Here is a 21,624-nt window from a genome sequence, read left to right on the forward strand (position 1 = left end):
TGGAAATCTATTTTGGTAAATTACTAATAATTTATTTGAAATAGCATAATTTTCTTTAAATAATATTTTTTTTAAAAGAAAAAAATACAATAATTATGAATTTTGAAAATTACATTTTGCATTAAAAAAAAGTTATTTTTAAAGAAACAATTTAAAAAAAATACAATAATTATGAATTTTGAAAATTACATTTTGCATTAAAAAAAAGTTATTTTTAAAGAAACAACCCTACATCCAAAAAAACAAAAACCTTTCCCAAACTCTATCCTTAAATAATATTGATAAATCAACTTAACTTACATTTATAAATACTTTAAATATAATCTTTAAAAAATATTCAATATAAAAAATTTGCAATTTAAAAATCATTCATCTATAGACTATTTTTTAGTGTAGTAGAAATTAAAATAACCTTCATTCATTAAAATAAAAATCAGAAAGAATTCCAATCAAAGGCGAAACTTTTGTTTTACTCTTATCACCTTACACACCTACAACAATCTTAAATATTAAAAAATTCTTAATTTAGAAACTATTATCACCTTGCATATACAACAATCCGAAAGATATTTCTTCCGTCTGATGGGTTAAGGATATTTTTGTGACACAAACATCCTCATGGCAGGAACAGGCCCCAAATCCTTTCTCCATTTCCATATGTTGGTTTGATCTGGTCGGAAGGAAGGTGTCTTTTACCTTACTGTTTACTGAATATCCCCGTTTTGTTTACACTGCTGATTTCCGTTTTCCGATTCCCACGCTGCTAATTTCGCTTGGTACTAACTCAATGGACGGGTTGGATGTATTTCTGGTCACTGCATTGCATTAGAACTGATAAGCCCGGCCTCTTTGGACTTGGACGAAAATACTGAGCCAATAAGCCAAGTGGGTAAGAGGCTTTCTGTTTAACAACTTATGAAATCCAATATTGCAGATTTATGGTTTTTATATCTTATTAGTTCAGGTACAAAGCATTCCAGTTGAAACCTACTTCAGGTAGGATGGCGCTTGTACCTGTTCGTCCAGCGTGGCCAACAGGCCTATTAGACTCTCTGAAGACTTCGAAGTCTATTCATGGTCAAGCTCTTGGCTTGCCAATTTCATTGCAGTCAAGAAGATGCAGTTCTTGTACACAGAAGAAAGTTAATTGTTCTTCTCCACACGTCAATGTAAAAAATTCGGAGCACCCATCAAATGAAAACGCTGAGAAGAGACCAGCAAGATTCGGGTACAGCAGAAAAAACCCCAATCGAAATTGGGCTGCTAGGCCTAATGTTGAGAGATATAAATACCCATGGGAAAAACAAGAACAGGAAGGAGGAGGAAGAGGAGTAGAGGTAGGCCCAACTACCTTAAATTCAAAAGACCAGTCAATTGTAATGGCCGAAAAGAAGAATGTCTTCTATTCCCCTAGTGGGCATCCATCTACTTTACCCACAGCGTCCTGGATGCAGGGTTGGAATAAATCCCCCAAAAAAGGTCCCCAGAAGCTCATTCAGCCTGCTGTAGACTACACAGTGGGGGAATCATCGAGTGAAAGTGAGACAGATGAAGCCATTAGTATCACTGAGCATAATGAAGCTATGGAAAATGAGCTTTTACATTTGGAAGGACCCCGGGAGAAGACTACAATGGAGCAAATTACGACCAAGCTGAGAAAATTTGGGTACATTGAAGGAGGCAGAAAACAAGAACCCGAACCCGAACCGGGTTCGGTTGAAGACATATTCCATGCGGAGCCTGGGATTCTTCCCAATACCAGAGGTGGGTATGATATTGAGGGAAGCTGGAGCACCCCTTATCCAGTTCCGGATGCTTTGTTACCATGGGAGAGAAGGGAAGAGAATGTACAAGAGAAAAATGTGGACAGGGAGAGAATAGTGAGGACGCCTACATTGGCCGAACTGACTATTCCTGAACCAGAACTCAATAGGCTCAGAGGCCGTGGAATACGCTTGAAGGAAAGAATCAAGTTGGGCAGTGCTGGTGTTACTCGTACGATCGTGGACACTGTACATGAAAAATGGAAAACATCTGAGATAGTGAAATTCAAATGTGAAGGTTCATCGGCCATGAATATGAAAAGAACCCACGATTTTTTGGAGGTTAGTAATTTTAATTGCCATTGTCACAGCTCTATCAATTGTTTGGGAATAAATTCTTAGCTGTGCATAAGGTTCACTATCTTTTTCTCTTTAGAAAAAACTTGATACTTATATTACTGAAGGGAATCCAATTGCCATTGCTTCAAAGTGTACATGCTAAGCCATCGTTATTTGAAAATGGTCTTCCACCACCAACCCATGCAAGTAAGACAAGTGTGTGAGATCTAGCTCTTACATTAAGCTTTTGGCAATCTTTTCTTAATACAATCAGGTGAAATGCAGAAGGTTCACTATTTTTATACATCTCAACTATTATTGTAATCTATAAAGTCGTATTTCTCTCAAAACTGATTTGAAGTTTTACCAGCAGTAGGGGAATTTGGTGACAAAGATAGTTTATTTATATTACACAATAGGTTTGTCCATAATTGTACAATAGTGGAAACTTGAAAGTTACTAATCTCTCCTAGTCTTCCCTGATTGATAAACAATTCGTACAATAGTAAATACAGAGTTTGTCAGAAGGTTAGACCAAGAGTAAACTGCTAGAGATATAGCTGTGCATTATTTTTTTGATTAACAAAATCCGCTAGAAATTTGAGCAGAAGTCATGATGGCTACTGGTCCCAAGCCTGCATCTAAGTCAATTACTTAGCTACTTCATTTACGCAGGTCAAGAGACTCCTCAAGAGTAACTCAGTTTCACTATAGCAAAGTTTATGAGTCCGTTTTTTACCACATCAGGCACACACTTGTTTTTGGTTGTAATATTTATGCATACATACATATACAATACGGTTGTAATATTTATGCATACATACATATACAATACCCCTCCATTCCAACCCTCACGCCTGTTGCATTGAATTTTTTGTTTATGTTAATGAGCTGGGCTGCTCATAATGTGAACAGAAATCCCTTTCCAGTAGAGTTTTTAAATTTGAAGAAGACATGCAAAAGCAACTGCTTGTCTCGTTGCATCTCTACTCCTGCCTCTCTCAAACTAATCTACCAGCCTGGTGTGGGTTGCTCCACTGTGACTGGGATGGTGTTGGCCAGGGGGGGCTAGGTGGCTCCCAATTCATAGTGCATGCCCCCGCCGCCCCCATACCCCAAAAACTACTGCAAGAGTTCGATTTCCATTCCTATTTCCCTGGTCTGTATAATATTCTGCAAGGTCAGACTGGCACGTATCATACCGGGAGAAGGTACAAGAGGGCTCATACTTATTAAATAAACCATAATTTTGCGTCTTCCAAATGAAATAGAGCGTTGCAGACTGCACAAGCATCCCATTAATAGCTTAGTTAACATTCGCTTCAGCCTTGTTATATTATTTTAGAATTTAATACTTTTTGGGCAAAGCTGGATGAGATGGTTTCAAGACGAAGATAATTATAAAACAGGTTAAGAAGGCACTTAATATAGCATAAAACTTGATAATTGCAGCCCAAGCAACCACTGCTCACTTAGGAGACCAGGAAGTGAGTTTAACCAAGAAAGAGTTATATTGGTGTTATTAGAGAACCAATGATAAATGCGAGAGGAATGAGAACCAATCGTATAACCCAAGGAATACTAGGTATTAAAAGTCAAATACAACTTATCTTCATGGTGTTTAAACCTTGACCAACTTCCTCTAAGCTAAAGTTCTTCACTGATGCCTTTGTCTTTTTTGTTTTTTGAATAAAGCTTCCTTTAAACTCTATTAATAGGCAATAGTTACAAGCTATAATACAAAAAATTGGGCTGGCCATGCAACCTCCACAAGTAAAAGCAAAACTCACAAGCGACATTGGCACAAGCCAAAATAAACATTCAAACAGTAATGTCATGAGCAAGTGCAAAAAGAATGGTCTAGTGTATGCCAAAAACACCCCAACAAAAAGCCAAAGGTCACACAACAAAGCGCTTACACCCTAAGTATAAACATATACTAGACCCATTATTTGGGGGCTTTTGGCCCTTTGAAATTGTTGGTGGCAGTGTAGGGAACTATTTGTCCATTCGTGGTGGTCTAGGCATCTAACTGTGTGTTCTCTTTTGCTATCTAGAACTTGTTGGCCTGCCCTATGTTGAGGCCAGTTGTGGGTAGAGCATTTGGAACTAACAACTTTGGATCTTATCAAACTTGGATAAGAGAGAGTGCTCAATGCTCAATAAAATGGATGCAGCCTTCTCATGGTACATAAGGCTTTGTACCAATAATTGAATAATTGTTGGAGGTGCTCCATCTCCAGTTGCACCTTATTGGATTGTGCTTCGATTAGCACAATTGAATTAGCACATATAAATGCAGCATTATACCAAAAGAATCAATGAGACATTGCATCATTATTAAAGAGGGAGTGGTTGTATTGCTTCCAAATCCAGAAGAGCACTTCAACTTTAAAAATCATCCAGGTGACTTGAAACTCCATAGTTGGAGAAGGTGATCACATGGGAAAGAAGAACTTTTGCCAATCCTAGAAGAACATCTCCACACAAAATTCCATCTCCAAGAGAATTCCCACCACAAAATTATCATATTTTACCCAAGTAGCGAAAAAGGAGTATTTCACACTCTTGCACATGAGAAGAGTGATAAATGCGTGATGATCAAAATGGAATGAGGGGAGCCTCTATTTTTATGACACTTAACAACCCTCATTTCCCTTAATTTAGAAGTAAAAGCCCTAATACAAGCTAAGTCACGAGGTTTGTGTTCGAGTTTGAGTTTGGCAACCATGAAATTCGAATAAAGTTCGGCAACTAAAATTTTGTTGATAAAGTTCGACATAAAATTCAAAATATAGAAATTCGAAAAAAAATGTATGTATATATATATATATATATATAAATCAATTTAAAGTCAAATTCAAATAAATTTTTGGCTTAGCAAGAGAACAGAGGCTAGAAAATTTATTAAATTTTATAAATTATGTGTGATCAATTTTGGTCATTTTCAAGCCTTTTAATGTTAATCTTTATTGTAATTATCCTCCAAATTATATGCTTCAGAATCTACAGGTGAATATATTGGCAATGCTTTCCAATAATTTCTCATATCTCAAGGCATATCTTGCTAAAGAACTATTCCTTACACTCCACAGTAAAATGTAGTAACAGCACGGAAGAATAGGGCTATCATGGAGATGGTTGGTGGCTTGCTTCACTCCAAGAAAATGAAACTTCCATTTTGGGAATAGATTGCTGTTTCCACAATCCATGTCATCAGTAGAACATCTACTCGTCCTCTCACAAATATGACTCCATATGAGAATTGGTATGGCAGCAAACATCCTATTTCACATTTCAAAATTTCTGGATCTGCTGCATGGGCTTATGCTCCTAATGATAGACAAAACCCATCAGCATCTCTAGACTCCTAGTACACTTTAATTGGTGAAAACGAAACTTTTCAGGGATACTGCCTTTAAGATCCCACCACTCATAGAGTGGTTGAATATAGAGAGGCTATTTTAATAAGGTTTCTACTCATGAACAACCAAGATCTCTCTCGCCATCACTAAATTTGAAAACAAAAAAGAGGAGCTCTGTTGATTTTTAGCTTTGTCAATCACTGAATTTATGATAAAACAATTTACAAATGTACATGATGCAAAATCAAATGGAATAAGCTGAAAATTATTTTTGAGATTGTTGATGAGGCTTGTATAATGTATTTAAAGCATGTAGTTTATGCCACAGAAAATGGACACTAAAGTACAATAATTAACCATGACTAGATTGGTCAGTAATGAATTTGAAGTGGTTGGTGTTCACATAAAAGATAAGGAGTCCGTAACTTTAACACTAAGAGCCTTACCATCGTCTTATAAACCCTTCAAAACCCTTTTGAAATTAATTGGGAAAGTGAGAAAGCTGAGAAGAGCTTTTTATTTGCTAATGAAGAAAGAGTATGACTTGTGCCAAGAGGAAAGCACATCTGACAAAGCCTCCTATGGTAAATGGGGAATAGCAGCAAAATCAGAAGCAGAAAAAACCAAACAGTTGCCATAAAGGTAACTCTATTTCACATGCAAAAGACTGTTTCGTTTTGTTAAAAAGTTGAGCATTTTCAAAAGGATTGAGATAATAGTAAATAACCTTCAAAAGGATGCCAAGAACCTCTATCATTTATGACAGCAGTCAACTTTAATACCAAGTGCTGAAAACAGTCCTAAAATCACCACTCCTTTTCAGGTTAGATTGAAGCAAGCAAACAGTGGAAATAAACTTAAGCCTCTAATATGTTTTCAGACCTCTTTTCGTTTATGACAGTGAGCAGTAAACCATGAAGTGAGCCAATAATGGGAGCAATTCGTTCCTCAATATATCAAAATATAATTATATATAAACTCAAAAGTTTAAACTTTAAAGTAGCTTGGCAGTTTTAGAAAATTGTTCATGCAAAAAGTAAACTAGAAATCTAAAACAGGAACACAAGTTTTATTCTTGATGTTCCTGTTGCCCACTTGTTATATCAAAAAGTTCTATGTCATCAAGAGCAGTATGAGTTGTGAATCCGCTAGATGCTTCAACACCAGATTCATCAGTGAATTCCCTGTCAGTGTTTATGTCACTATCAATGTACAAATCAGCATCATCCATTGTTGCATTTGGAATAGGATCGATCCACGGAGTAGAAGAATTGGATGACTCTTTAGCCACATTCTTCAATGCCAACTGCAAGTTACTACGAACATAAACAAGATCTTCTAATCTTCCAGATAACAATCTATTTCTTTTTTTGGAATGAATGTGGTCAAAGGAACTCCAATTCCTTTCACATGCTGATGCACTTGTTCCCTGGCTTAAGATACGAATTGCAAAATTTTGCAATTCTGGTGCCCCTGAACCATAAAATTCCCACCATACTGCTGGATCACTTCTGCTCCTATCATACTTTGCTGATTGTGTTCCAAATAACCCTTCTTCTAACCTGTATGCCCTCAACTGACTTCTGATCAAACCTGCAATATCTGGATCTGGATTTAGCTTCTCAATAGACTGGATAAGTCCATTCATGATTTCTTCATCCCTATGTCTTGGTAACCCAAACAATCTAGGGTCCAAATAGCATGCTGCTGCATGTAATGGACTATGCATCATCTTCCATCTATGATCAATTAAATCCCATATCTCCTTGTAATCAGCTTCCACATTATTAAAAGCAGTTGCAATGGTCTCTTTGCAATGATCAATGCTTTCATAAACAAAACCCATACAAGGTTTGTCACCATCAACCATGTGGAGCACATTAACAATTGGGCCACAAATTTTTAAAACCTTGTTTGCATTTTCCCAAAAGCCATTATTGAGCACTATTTGTTCAACATTTTTCCCCTTAGTTTCTTTTGAGAGGGTAGATCTCTCCCACTCAGTGTTGCAAAAAACAGCTCTTAGGCTCGCTTTTTCCTCAACAACTCTTTTCAGAGTAATATAAAAAGTGGCAAACCTTGTATCACAAGGCCTCAACAACTCTTTTGATGCATTCTTCCTGTATATGCTCAAAGTGAGACGATGGTTGATGATGAAGTTTGAAATTGTTTTGGCTCTTCGGATTGTTTCATTGACCCAAGGAAATTTGGCTGAGTCATGCAACATTAAATCCAAGCAGTGAGCTGCAGAAGGGGTCCAATAAATCTGATTATATTTTTCCATAATCAGCGTCCCTGCACCAACACAATTTGATGCATTATCTGTAACATGGACAACATTTTCCACCCCAACCTCTTGAATCGCTTCATCCAAAATTCCAAAAATAAATTCTGATGTCTTCACTCGATCCATTGCATTTATTGCCTTCAAGAAAAGTACCCCTTGAGGACAATAAACAAACACATTGATCAATGGGCGATGACACAAATATGACCAACCATTACTCAAAATTGTGCATCCTGTAAGCTTCCAAGGCTCTTTAATATCAACCAACTTTCCTGTCACTCTATCTTTTGCTCTCTTTAGCAAAGTTGTCCTTAAAGCTTCAGATCTGGGAGGAACATAGCCCTTCCCAAAATCAATGGCCTTTTTAATTACATTTTTAAAATATGGACTCCTCGCCACATTAAAGGGAATTGCACATGCATAAAAATATTCAGCAACAACATCATCAACTTCCTGTTTCTCAACAGGTTTCCAGAATTGATTTAATGTTTTCGTTCCACCTGTTTTTGCTTGAGTAGAACTTGATCCACCAATGTTTGAAACTGAATTAATGGTGTTGGAGGAAGACATGGCAATCTCCCTCTCAATTCGCTGCCTCTTATTTACCCTTTTTTTCTTTTGCATCTATGAATTGGAATGGTCTTTCTGCACTGTGGCTTTTTGTTCATCGGTGATCTTAGTGCAGGCTTCAACACCACCTCCACTTCCATTGCTAATACCGAGAAGGTGATCCACTGCTCTAGTTAAAGTGCCAGTGAAATTATGTCCACACAGCTGACATGAAAGATTAAAACCATCTTTTTGGACAAAATTCCAAGCTACAACAGTTGATTTTGGGGGTGCCATTGAAATTTGAAGGTTCTGAACCTTTGATTGTTGAAAACTGGTGAAGACTTGAAGTCTGAAATGTCTGCAATTTTTTTTGAAATTACATTTTCATTAGTTGGAAAAAGGAAAAGTGATTCAAAACAGTTTTCTTACACAGGCCATACAAAAGTGATTCAAAACAGTGTACTGTTGTAGCTTTTTATTTTCTTACACAGGCCATACACTTCAGATCTAAAAGATTTAATGACCCTAACTGTTTTTAGTTAAAATTCAGTCAATTAACTAAAAACAGTTTAGAAAAGTTCAGTCAATTAACTAAAAACAGTTCAGAATTTTCATAACAGGCCTGAGGCCATACACTTCACTGTTCAGATCTAACTGTTTTTAAATTTTAGCATGTATCAAATTTCAATGTGGAGTTGAATACAGCGCTGAGCAGGAATCATATCACATTTCTGTGTAAGTGAACTTTCTACCTTCTTGCACAGAAACCTGGAACTTGGAAGTTCAATTGAAGCTTAATGAAAGTGTGTTTCAAATTGGACTGTCTTTTTAGAAACACTGCATCACAGTTTTGTTTTACGTGACTTCCAGTTCCAAGCAAGTGGAAATAAGTTACAAGATTTATGTAAATATAAATGCTGCTGAAGGCAAGAAAAGAAACAAAACAAACAGTTCAACTACAATGACTTTTAAATGAAATTTCACATTGAAAAAAGTTCAGATGTGGGATTGCATTATTAGTAACGCCTGCTAAACAGAGTCTTAATTCCATGACAATTAAAACAGATGCTGACTCCATGGAGTGTAGAGGCTGTAGCCTATAGCTGATGATTGATCTAACCGCTAAATGAATGCTTTGTTTTCAAAGATGGCAAAAGAAGTACCATAATTTGTTTGCACTGCAAGAAAGATGATTACAATTTACATTCAAAAGGAATGGTGAAAGAAATTTACAGGTGTGGCTTATGAACAAAGGTGATTGGAAATGCATAGAAAAGCCAACAACAAAAGGAAGTGTGTAAAACTTTTGAAAGACAAGAAAAGAAAATCAAAATTAAATTACGTGTAATACGTCTGAGGGTTGACACTTAGTTAATATCACGAGGAACAACATGAGTGCAAAATTGCAAATTGAGTGGAAGATGAAAACCCAAGTAATCAACCATTCTGTCAAGAAAATTGATATGTAATGCAGAGCTCAAAACTTTGCTTAAAATCTGCTGTCATTCTGATTAAGAATGTTTGATGCATAGTTCAACACTCTGAATCCAATCTGGTTAGAGAGCTAAGAACTGCAATTAAAACACAAGTCTACAAAACAGTGCCTCAAACAGATTAAGAGATCTGCAAACTCAAATCACCATGCCAAAGGAAATCACATATGGAACAGTATCAAGTAAACATTTACACATTATGTATTCGGTAGACCCTCCACTTAACCAAATACACCTTGTAGCAGCATTTATCCACTTTTTAAAACTATTTTCTTTTTACTAATCACTTTGTCATCTAGATTATCTCTCAAACTAGCGTGATATGAAAACAGGTATGCCAAATAGGAATGGTGGAGTCTACAGTCTACAGAGACTCAACTTTCAGCGATGTAATAAACTGTAAATGTTGGAAGATGCTCCTACCTGAACGCTGAACCCTAAGCAGTGAGAGTGAGAGCCTGACGGCTGCGCAGCAAGAGTCCTCGGAGAGTCGGACCTCGGTCAAGAGACGCGTCGGCAGCTGTAGACTGAAGACGTCTTTTGAAATGAAACCCTTCGGCAGCTGTAGACTGGACTGCAACTTGCAAGTTTGCAACAGAGTTTGGACCACAATGAAACCCTTCGAAGTTAGAACAATGAAACAATGGAACTATAGTCTATCGTTTAAGTTTTAACCCGGCGAACAATGAAACCCGCGGGCTGCAGGCAATTTGCTAAAACGTGCGAAAAAAACGAACTTTTTCGAACCCGAAATGAATTTCATCGAACCCTAAACGAATTTGTTCAGCAAAAAATTCGAATTCATGATGAAATTCGAGTTCGCCATAAAATTCGGCGAACTCGAACAAATAAATTCTTTTTCGATTAAAATTCGCCGAATTTCGAACTTGTTCGTTGAAATTCGCCGAATCTGGTGACTAAGAATACGAGTTTATTTGAGTGTTCAACAAGTGGGAGGTTGCAAGCCAACTTCATAATAGCTTAAAAAATAACAAATAATGCCAAATATCCCACATGTGTGGGATAAAAGCCTCCTCCACTATGGCGTCATCCTCTAAAGGAGCTCAAAATGCCACAAGTAATTGAAAAATACTCTAATGAGTGCACCATACTTCAAAAGATAGCTCAAAGTCCATGGGTATGCCTCCAAACTGTAATGTCCTCCCCAAATTAAGGGCTAATGAGGGACGGAGTAGCCTATCGATCCCTGTAGGCTATAGTCTTCAATAATGTGGAAAAACCCAAAAATACCCATGTTTGGGCAAGATTTGGGGGCAGTTGGGCAAAGAAACCCAAGTTGGGGTTTGGAGTGTATTTTACTCAATCAATTAAGAGGAAAAACCCTTCTAGAAAATCTACAGATACAAGAGGGATGAACTTATTTGGATCATCATTGTGTGGATCATCTCATTTGTTTCTTGAGCATTAGCTTTGAGGGTTTTATGACCCCTTTCTCCTTGTCAATTTCGGTGGTGAAAGATTACACCCGAGTTGAGACATTTTCTTTTTTCTCATTATGTTCTGGCACAAGAATACTTTCTGGAAGGGAAACAAATCCAAATCAGGTCAAAGCAAGTCAACATTACAAGTCAAAGTTGGTCAACAAGTTGGTCTAACTGTCCCAAATAGAAGTCAAACTTCGGCCAATAGAAAAAGACCCCCTCCTCCTCGCACGTGTGAAAAGAACCTGCAAGTTTCAGAGCTATAAGAACCATAGAAGAGAAGAAATGAATGTGTTGAGGATGCTCCAAAGTGATGTGCATTGAGGTGTATTTATATGGGTTTTAGGAGACCCAATTTGTCTTTAAAGCCGACCTATTTTTTAGTGCACATGTGGGTTTCCACATTAAAAATTGTTAAAATTGGCAACTAGGGCCAAACTCCATGTGGGTCATCTTATTTATGGCAGTTGATATTTTTATTGGATCCCTCTCATCGAGAGGTGTAGGATTGATCTAAAGATCATCCGATTCCGATAAGTATTTATAAAGTTATGAATTTATTTATGTTATAAAACAAATTGTCAAGTCAGCCAACAACTTGAGTAGGCTCAGAAGTCCAATAGACGTGTCTATTCATCGTCCACATTTTAGTATAAATAGAAGAAGACTTTAAGTCATTCGACACACTCACTCTCTTGTGATCTCTCTTCACCCTGTTTTGGGTTTGATGGAGAAGAGATCTAAAAGGAGTGCCCTAGTATCTACGCTGCCATAATGAAGATGAAATGCTGGACATCTAGACGCAGGCCCTATAGACACAGTCACAGAGGATCCTTATACGCTGTGTAAAGGTGATCGTAATAAGCCCTAGCCGCAGTGACAAAAGGAGGCACAACCGCAGTTGGAAGGAGCCCTACCACAGGTCCTATTACGCAGCTAAGAAGGTCTAATCACAGTCCTATATCCGCAGTTATAGTAGGCTTATATACGCTGCACAAAGGAGGGCTAAACGCTGTCAAAAGAGACCTAATCTATCCACTATTGAAGAAGCCCTAATATATCTAAACGCAGTCCTGTTCACGCAAAGGAGACCTGTTATACGCAGTCAAATGGAGCCATCCTAACACAGCAAGGAGACCTGTTATACGCAGTCAAATGGAGTAGATGTATCCTCGGGTGGGTCTAAGGTACAGTATCCCTGTAGCAGACAACAGTACCTCGAACTACCCAAAAGCTTCGGTGATGATCACAGTAATAGAGAAAGTAATACTCTCCTCCTCAGTGGTATTCATCTCCATGAATGAGATCAATGACAACGTATTCCTGTGGCAAAGAGGATCTATGAAATCCTACAGCAGTACTAACTCGGCATAGGAGTATATTACAATGAGAAGATTCAGATCTGTCATTCTCAGCATACTTGTAACTTGATGATCTCATAACAATATACCTCAACGTCCTTCATTCTTGACTCAGCCACACATATTTGGTGATCACTGTCTCAGTCCGGATACACTCGTGGTAAAAAGGGATCTCTATAATCCCTTCTCTAAATACATTCTAGACATAGTATTGATCTCAAAGTGTATCATTAATCTCAATACAACAAAGTGTAGGAAAGATGCAACAGTAAATGATCTTGGTGATACAATTGTGAAGACCTCAATGTTGCAACAACGATGGTTTCAGTATCAAGTAAGATCTTGTTGAAGGCTGCTGTAGTAATGACAATGATAGTTACATTCTCAGCATAATGGAAGAAGCTGTATCAAGAATGATTAGTGACAAAGTCATGATCTAAGTTCTTGTAAGATCCTGATCTTGTTGAAGATTCAGAGATCACCTCTGTGGTAACTTCTAAGGGACAATCATGGTGCAGCAATGATGTTATCAATGATGACAATAGTACTGAAGATATCAGTGATGCAGTAGGATAGCATGATAATGGACAAAATGCAAAACTATGATAGGTGAAGCCGTCACCTTGGAGAATCAGTTGAAGCAGAATGTCTTCAACTGATCTCATCGTTATAGAAGATGATCTATGCTCAGATCTAGATAAGTCGAAGTGTTGACTTCTGTTGTAAATGTATTAGCTCTCTCTGTGCTGAACTTTGAAGAACATAAAAAAAGAATTGATCAAGGGTTTCCCCACATTGTGGGGTTTGTCCCTGGCTAGCGCCACATCTTGTGTCCTCTTGTCTTGGCTTGTCTTCTGCGATTTATGTTTATGTTCTATCTGTAGTTTACTTTAATGCTGATGTGATTGCTAATCTAGAAAAGATATCGCGCTAACTAAGAAAATTGAAATAAATTGCTCTAGCATAGAACATACCTAATAATAACAAAAATATACTTTTCCTTGACCAAATTAATTTCTTCCAAGGGCAAAGAGGGTGTTCTCTGGATAAGGAAGGTTGTCCAAAGGAGGGAATTTGTCCTTGAGTTGCCAAATTAACACTTAGGAGAGAAAGTACTTGTTCTAGATGCTTACGATGTTCCTTCCATGTCTTGCTATAGATAAGGATATCATCAAAAAGACTAGAATGAACTTTCTTAGGTAAGGTTTAAAAATTCATTCATGGTTGCCTGAAAGGTGGCAGGGGCATTGGTTAACCCAAATAGCATCACCTTGAATTCATAGTGGCCTTTATGAGTTCTGAAAGCAGTCATTGTTATGTCTTCTACACTTTGATTTGCTAATATCTTGACCTGAGATCTAACTTTGAGAAATACTTTGCTCCGTGAAGGTTATCCAACATTTCATCTGTAAATAGAATAGGGAACTTGTTTTTTATAGTTATCTTGTTTAAACCTCGATAATCCATGCATAGTTTGAAAGATCCATCTTTTTTTCGTACCAATACTATTGGAGCTGCATATTGGCTTCTGCTTGTTGCAATAACTTCACACCTTAATAAGTTTTAAATTAACCTTTTTGTTCCAATTTTGTGGTGGTGAGGATATCTATAAGGTTTGATATTTACCGGTGCTGCATCTGGTTTTACCTCGATTACATGTTCTATCCTTCTTTGTGGAGGTAGCTTCATAGGTAAGTCCTGGAATACCTTGTCGTATTTGCAGATCAATGCTTCAATTTTTGTGTTAAAATTGGCAACTAGGGCCAAACTCCACATGGGTCATCCTATTTATGACCGCTGATATTTTTCTTGGATTCCTCTCTCCGAGAGGTGTAGGATTGATCTAAAGATCATCCGATTCTGACATGTACAAATGAAGTTATGAATTTATTTATGTTATGGACAAATTGTCAAGGTCGGCCAACAAACTCATGTAGGGTCAGAAGCCCAACAGTCACGTCTATTCATCCTCCATGTTAGCCTATAAATACATGATGCCTCATCCTCATTTGGACATCACTCACATCCATCTTTCTCTCTCTCTCATTGGTTGGGTATGGATTTCTGGGCCTCTCTCTTTCTCCACACATGCGAAACTTCAGGAGACCGAAATTTTAGGAGGCCGAAATTCAGGAGGCTGAAATTTCAGGAGACCGAAATTTCAGGACGTTGACTTTGACCAGTGTTGACCTTGTTTAACTTCAATTTTGTGAGGGAGACTTCTGTTTGGGTAGGCCACATTTCTGGGCACAAAAATCAAGGCTAAACTGTGACTGTTGACCAACATTGATTGCAGCTAGGCTTGACCACAGGTGGACTGTTTGAGCAAATTTTGATTTGGCTGTTTTGAGGGTTGATTCATCTTGTTGTTTGGAGGCCAAAGTTGACTAAAGTTGACCAATTTGTTGAGGGTCAAATCTGCCCCATTGACTAGTGTTGACTTTTCTGGTTAGGGCTCTTTTGCTGTTGTTATAAATTATCAGATTTGTAAATTGCACTATCTCTCTCTCTCTGCTGAACTATTGAAGACTATAAGAAGAATTGATCAAGGGTTTCCCCGCATTGGGGTTTGTCCCTGGCTGGTGCCACATCTTGTGTCCTTTTGTCTTGGCTTGTCTTCTACTGTTTATGTTTATGTTCTATCTGCATTTTACTATCATGTTGATGTGATTGCTAAACTGGATATTAATATTGGGCTAATTAAGAAATTGAAGTAAAATTGCTCTAAAGCATAGAACATACCATTGTTGCCTAAATTTAACATGGTATCAGAGGTGAGGTGAAGACAAAGCCCAAGCAAGAGTGAAAGAGCAATCACCAAAGACAGTTGGACAAGGACAAAAGGTTCAATGGGTTCCTCATCTTACTTCCTGGCTGAGGACAAGCTCCATGATAAATCTGACTATCATGGATAGAAGATGTCTCTTGATTTGACCTTGGAAGAAAAAGAAGTGATGGATTATGTGCAGGGTAAAATCCCTGAACCTCCTTCAAATGCACCGGCTGCTGCGAAGACCAAGTACAATAGCGCTGAAGTCAAAGCGAAGAAGATTATCAGGGATTCCATTGACAAGCATCTGGTGGCCTATATCTCCGAATTTAAGACTTCCAAGGAGATCTACGACATGTTGGTCGGCATGTTCAAGGTTAGTAATGCTAATCAAATTCTATTTCTCAAGAATAAGTTGAAGGATATTAAGAAAGGCAAGGATGAGGACATTCAATCCTATTTCTTGAGGATTACTGAGATCAAGAATGATCTCCTCTCGATTGGAGAAGTCATTCCTGATAGGGAACTTACTCTCACCACCCTTGGAGGACTCTCACCTGAGTGGTATGTATTTAGAACCACTATACTTAACAATGATCGAATTCTAGGGTTTGAAGGATTGATGTTGAGATGCATTCAAGAAGAAACAAGAATAATGGAACAAGAAATGCCTTCTAATAGAAGCAACCTCACTGCATTCTTCGCTCATGTCAAGAGAAAGAACAATGCAGGTTCAAAGAAGTAAATTCAAGGAAGACTGGGATTCAAAAATGGAAGGAAGGGAAGATGCTTTGTTTGCAATAAGTTTGGCCACTATGCAGGGGAGTGTCCAAACTCCAAATGGAAGGGACACATCGCATGATGATGATCACTATCATTCCAGGGGCAACTTCAACAACAATGATCAAAGGAATGGTGGTCCAATGGCAAAGGAAAAAGGAATGCGAGACATCAAGGAAATGGTCAACCCTCCAAGAAATAAAGGAACTCTAGGTATGAAGAATCCAATGTTGTTAACAATAAGCAAAAAGAGTACTATCTTATATTGGCTCTCTCCACTGCCTCTCCTCTGGACACTTTGGGAAATTCGCTGATTGATAGTGGTGCCTCAAGGCACTTCACCGGATACAAGGAAGCCCTTTCTAATCTAATAGAAAAGGAGACAAACTTGGAGATCATCCTTAGAGACGATGCCACCTATCCCGTGAAGGGAGTAGGGAATGTTACCCTTCAATTGAATCAAGGTAACACTATTCATTTGCAAGAAGTACTATATGTACCCGATCTCAAGAAGAACCTGGTGTCCATTTCGGCAATGGAAGACAAAGGATTCAAGGTGGCTTTTATCGATGGAAAGGTACATGTTTGGAAAAGAAATTTTAAAGATGCTTTTACTCTTGGGTTTAGGGTTGACACTTTATATCAAGTTGGAGGAAGTCCATTGGGAAGCATGTCTTGCGACACATCTCTACAATCTGAACTATGGCACCGGAGGTTCGCCCATCTTCATTATAAGGCCCTACCCGATGTGAGACAAATGGTGACAGGTATGCCCGAGTTCAAAGTAGAGCATGAAGATGTATGTCCGGGATGTGCCGAAGGAAAACTTACAAGGGGACCATTCCCCTCAAGTAATAGCAAGACCACAAACATATTGCAATTGGTCCGCTCCAACATATCTGGTATGATGCTTGTAAACTCTTTGGGAGGATACTTATATTATCTTACCTTTACGGATGATTATTCTCGCAAGACCTGGATCTACTTCTTGAAGAAGAAGGATGAAGTGTTCACTTGGTTCTGACATTTCAAAGCCTTGATTGAAAACCAATTCGAGAAAAAAATCAAGATATTGAGGACTGATAATGGGACCGAGTACGAATCCAATGAATTCCAAGATTAGTGCAGAGAAGCTGGCATTAAGAGGGAGATTACAACACCATACACCCCCTAGCAGAATGGTGTGGCTGAAAGGAAGAATCGCTCTATTCTAAACGCTGTTCGTGCCATGCTTCATGATCAAGGCCTTTCGAAGTTTCTATGGGCTGAAGTTGGAAATACCGCCGTGTATGTTCAAAACTGATGCCCTCATCAAGCATTGGACTCCAAGACTCCCGAAGAAATGTTCACTGGTAAGAAACCCGATGTCTCTCATTTTAGAATTTTTGGAAGTCCCTTATATTTTCATGTGCCGAAATAGAAAAGAAGAAAATTGGGTGCATCTGGGAAGAAAGGAATCTTTGTGGGCTATAGTGAAAATTCCAAGGGATATAGAATTTATGTGGCTAGTCAAAAGGAAGTTGAGATAAGTCATGATGTCACCTTTGACGAAGATATGGCCCTCAGGAAGATCAACAACCTTCCCATCCTAAGGAAGGACAAAGAAGCTGACACCAAAAATCAAGGTGAAAAAGAGGACGAAACAATGCCTGATGTTGATGAACCTATGGATCCTATAGATCCTCCTCCCCATGAGCCCTCCTCCTCCAAGAGGAGACCCTCATGGCTTAGGGAGACTCTCGAAGATGCCGAGAGACATATTGCACCAAGGGAGACATATTGCACCAAGGGGGACTTTCCGTGAAAGCAAGAAGCTGAATAGGTATCAAGGATATTTGATCGTCATGAAAACTATCATTCAAAATAAGCCTTCATCATTCGAAGAAGCCGTGAAGCACCAAGTATGGAAGGATGCTATGAATGAAGAGTATGAGTCAATTATGAATAATGATGTCTGGGATGTGGTCCCTAGACCCCACGACAAATCGGTTGTCACCTCCAAGTGGCTCTACAAAATCAAGCATGGAGCTGATGGAAGTGCAGAAAAGTTCAAGGCTCGCTTTGTTGCTCAAGGCTTCTCTCAAAAGGAAGGTGTAAATTACGATGAGATATTTGCACCTGTTTCCCGATACACCACCATTCGCTTGATCATAGCCCTTGCTGCCTCGCAAGGATGGAACCTACATCAGATGGATGCCAAGACTGCTTTCTTGCATAGTTCAATCAAAGAAGAAGTCTATGTGGAACAACCCGAGGGGTTTGAGGTTCATGACCGGGAATCTCATGTATGCATGTTGAAAAAAGCTCTCTATGGATTGAAGCAAGCACCCCGAGCTTGGTATGGGAGGATCGATATCTATCTGATGAAGCTGGGATTCACCAGAAGTGAAGCTGATCCGAACCTTTACTTAAGGTTGAAAATGATAAACCTCCCATTCTAGTACTTTATGTGGACGACCTCTTTTTGACAGGTGCTGACCCTCTCGTTCACAAATGTAAGAGGGAGTTGGCTTCTGAATTTGAGATGAAGGACCTAGGACCGATGCACTACTTCCTAAGGTTGGAGGTTTGGCAAACGCCAGGTGAAATTTTCCTATCTCAAGGAAAATATGTTGTGAAGATATTGGAAAGATTTGGGATGGTGGACTGCAAGCCTGCGACTACCCCGATGGAACTTAAGTTTAAGAAGTTATGTGGTAGTGTGGAACTTAACTTCTTGATACGCAAAGAAATATATATATATATATATATATATATATATATATATATATATATATTAATTGACCGAAGATGATTGTTTACAGTGGGGGTTCCTGGCTTATATACCGCCATGGGCACCCTTTGGGGAAAGGGCATGATCTTATGATCGTGCCCTTTCGTCTAATTAACCTAAAATTAAATAATAAACCTAAAATTTAAATAATAAATAATTTTTACATAACATTGCCTTCCTCTCAAAAGAATGCTTTGTCCTCAAAGCATACGTAACGACGGATGTTGTTGACAAAATGATTCATTCTCCCAAGAAGCGTCTTCTTTGGGTAAGTCCTTCCACTTGATCAGATATTCCTTGATTGTACGATGTCGAAGCTTTTTTTCTCTAGTAGATAAAATACCTTCTGGCTCTAGAATGACCTTTCCCTCATCATCCAGAGATGGAAGCGTTGTTTGCACTCATTGATTGTTGCCTAGTGCCCTTTTAAGGTAGGATACATGGAAGACGTTGTGAACACGACTTGTCTCTGGAAGGCTTAAACCATACACAACTTGGCTAATCTTTTTGTTGATGTGATAAGGTCCATAGAACTTTGGTGCCAATTTGTTTTTTCCTTTCTGTTTTAAGGATAATTGTTTGTATGGTTGGAGCTTGATAAACACCCATTCTCCAACTTCAAACTCTCTTTCGGTTTTGTTTTGGTCTGCTTGTTGCTTCATACGATTCCTTGCATTATTCAAGTTTTCTTTTAATATTTGGACAATTTTTTGGGTTTCTTCTAGTTGATCTTTAACAACAGGGAGGTTTGTCTGGACAACAGCTAGATCCTTCCATTTTGGGGGTTCATGCCCATATAAAGCTTGAAATGGCGTCATTTTTGCTGACGTATGATAAGTAGAATTATACCACCACTTAGCGAGATGTAACCATTGAGCCCACTTATTTTGTTTTTTTGTAGCGTAGCAACGTAGGTAGGCCTCCAAACATTTATTGACAACCTCTGTTTGGCCATCTGTTTGAGGGTGATAAGCGGAACTTATATTTAGGTAGGTTCCTATGTGGTTGAACAACTCTTTCCAGAAATTACCCTTGAATTTGGCATCTCTATCACTCATAATGACTTTCGGAAAACCGTGTAACTTATATATATTTTTGCAAAATATTTCAGCGATTTCTTTTGCTGAGTATGATTTCTTTATTGCCATAAAGTGAGCATATTTGGTGAGTCTGTCGACTACTACGAAAATCTTGTCCTTGCCTTCAGATACTGGTAATCCTTCGATAAAGTCCATCGAGATTTCTTCCCATTTTTGATTTGAAATGTTTAAAGGGTGAAGTAATCCCTATGTCGTAATATTTTCACTTTGATTCCTTTGACACATGTCACATTCTGCTACATACTTCTGAATATCGCGACTCATTCCCTTCCAAAAGAAGGATTGACGTGCATTGTAGTAAGTCTTAAAGAATCCTACATGTCCAGCTGATGGTGAGTCATGTGATTCCTTGAGTATCTTAAATTTAAACTTGGAATTTGTATTTAGATAGATTCTTCCCTTGTACCATAGGATATCATTCTTCCACTCAAATTTTGAGTTGTTGGGAAGGTTATTGATTATTGCTGTTATTTCTGGATCCTTGGCATACTCACTTCGAATTTCGTTAAGCCATTTAGGAACAACAACCGAAATTGCAAGTAGTGTTGGTTCTTCATCTTTCCTGGATAGGGCATCTGCTACTACATTGTCTTTTCCTCTTTTATGTAGTATTTCCAAGTCAAAGGCGACAATTTTTTCAATCCATTTTTGTTGTTCTTCGGAAAGTGTTTTTTGTTGAAGGAGATGCTGGAGATTGTTGTGGTCTATTTGAATGGAAAACTTACTTCCCAAAAGATATTTCCTCCACTTAGCTAGTGTGTGCATGATAGCGAGCATCTCTTTGTTGTATGTGGATTTGAGGCGTTCTCTTTTGTCGAGCTTCCTACTTTCAAAAGCTATTGGATGCCCTTGTTGCATTAATACTGCACCTATATTGAATCCGGAAGCATCACACTCAATGATAAATGGTTTAGAAAAATCTGGTGTTGCTAATACGGGAGCATTAGACATAATTTCCTTTAATTTTTCAAAACACCTTCCCGCTTCCTCATCCCATAGAAACGAATTCTTCTTTAGAAGATTTGTCAGAGGTGCAATTATATGTGCATAGTTTTTAATAAACCTTAGGTAATATCCAATCAAACCTAAGAACCCTCTTAGCTTGGATATATTGACAGGTTTGGTCTATTCTTTTATAGCCTTGATTTTATTAGGGTCCACCTTTACACCTTCATGGGATATAATGTGTCCAAGGTATTCTACTTCTTCCTTTCCGAAGGTGCATTTGGATTTTTTTGTATAAAATTGATGTTCTTTTAGTAGTGTAAGAACCTTGTCCAAATGTTTCAAGTGCTCTTTCCAAGTTTTACTGTAAATTAGAATATCGTCAAAGAATACTAATGCAAACTTCCTAAGATGTGGACGAAATAATTCGTTCATAGTTGCTTGAAACGTTGCTGGTGCATTGGTTAATCCAAACGACATTACTTTAAATTCATAGTGACCTTCGTGTGTTCAGAATGCCGTTTTTGGTATGTCTTCCAATCTGATTATGATTTGATAGTAGTTTGATCTTAAGTCCAATTTTGAGAAGTACTTTGCGCCATGTAGCTCATCCAACATTTCGTCGATAAAGGGAATGGGGAAGTTGTTTTTGAT

The 21,624-nt window shown here is 38.2% G+C and overlaps 1 protein-coding gene across 1 annotated transcript in view; it reads left to right on the plus strand.

The window, feature by feature from the left end:
- Nucleotides 1-564: 564 nt before the first annotated feature.
- Nucleotides 565-21,624, plus strand: part of LOC149185787 (CRM-domain containing factor CFM3, chloroplastic/mitochondrial-like) — a 173,792-nt gene continuing 152,732 nt past the window's right edge. The window contains exon 1 of the mRNA XM_089410798.1: nucleotides 565-2,105. Coding sequence (XP_089266924.1) covers nucleotides 1,002-2,105 — 1,104 coding nt within the window. The 5' untranslated portion in view covers nucleotides 565-1,001. The remainder of the gene's footprint in view (nucleotides 2,106-21,624) is intronic.

The sequence above is a fragment of the Pinus tabuliformis genome, chromosome 3_1 (assembly GCF_031772625.1).
Source record: "Pinus tabuliformis cultivar Carrire ecotype Pingquan chromosome 3_1, CPIR1, whole genome shotgun sequence".
NCBI lineage: Eukaryota > Viridiplantae > Streptophyta > Pinopsida > Pinales > Pinaceae > Pinus > Pinus tabuliformis.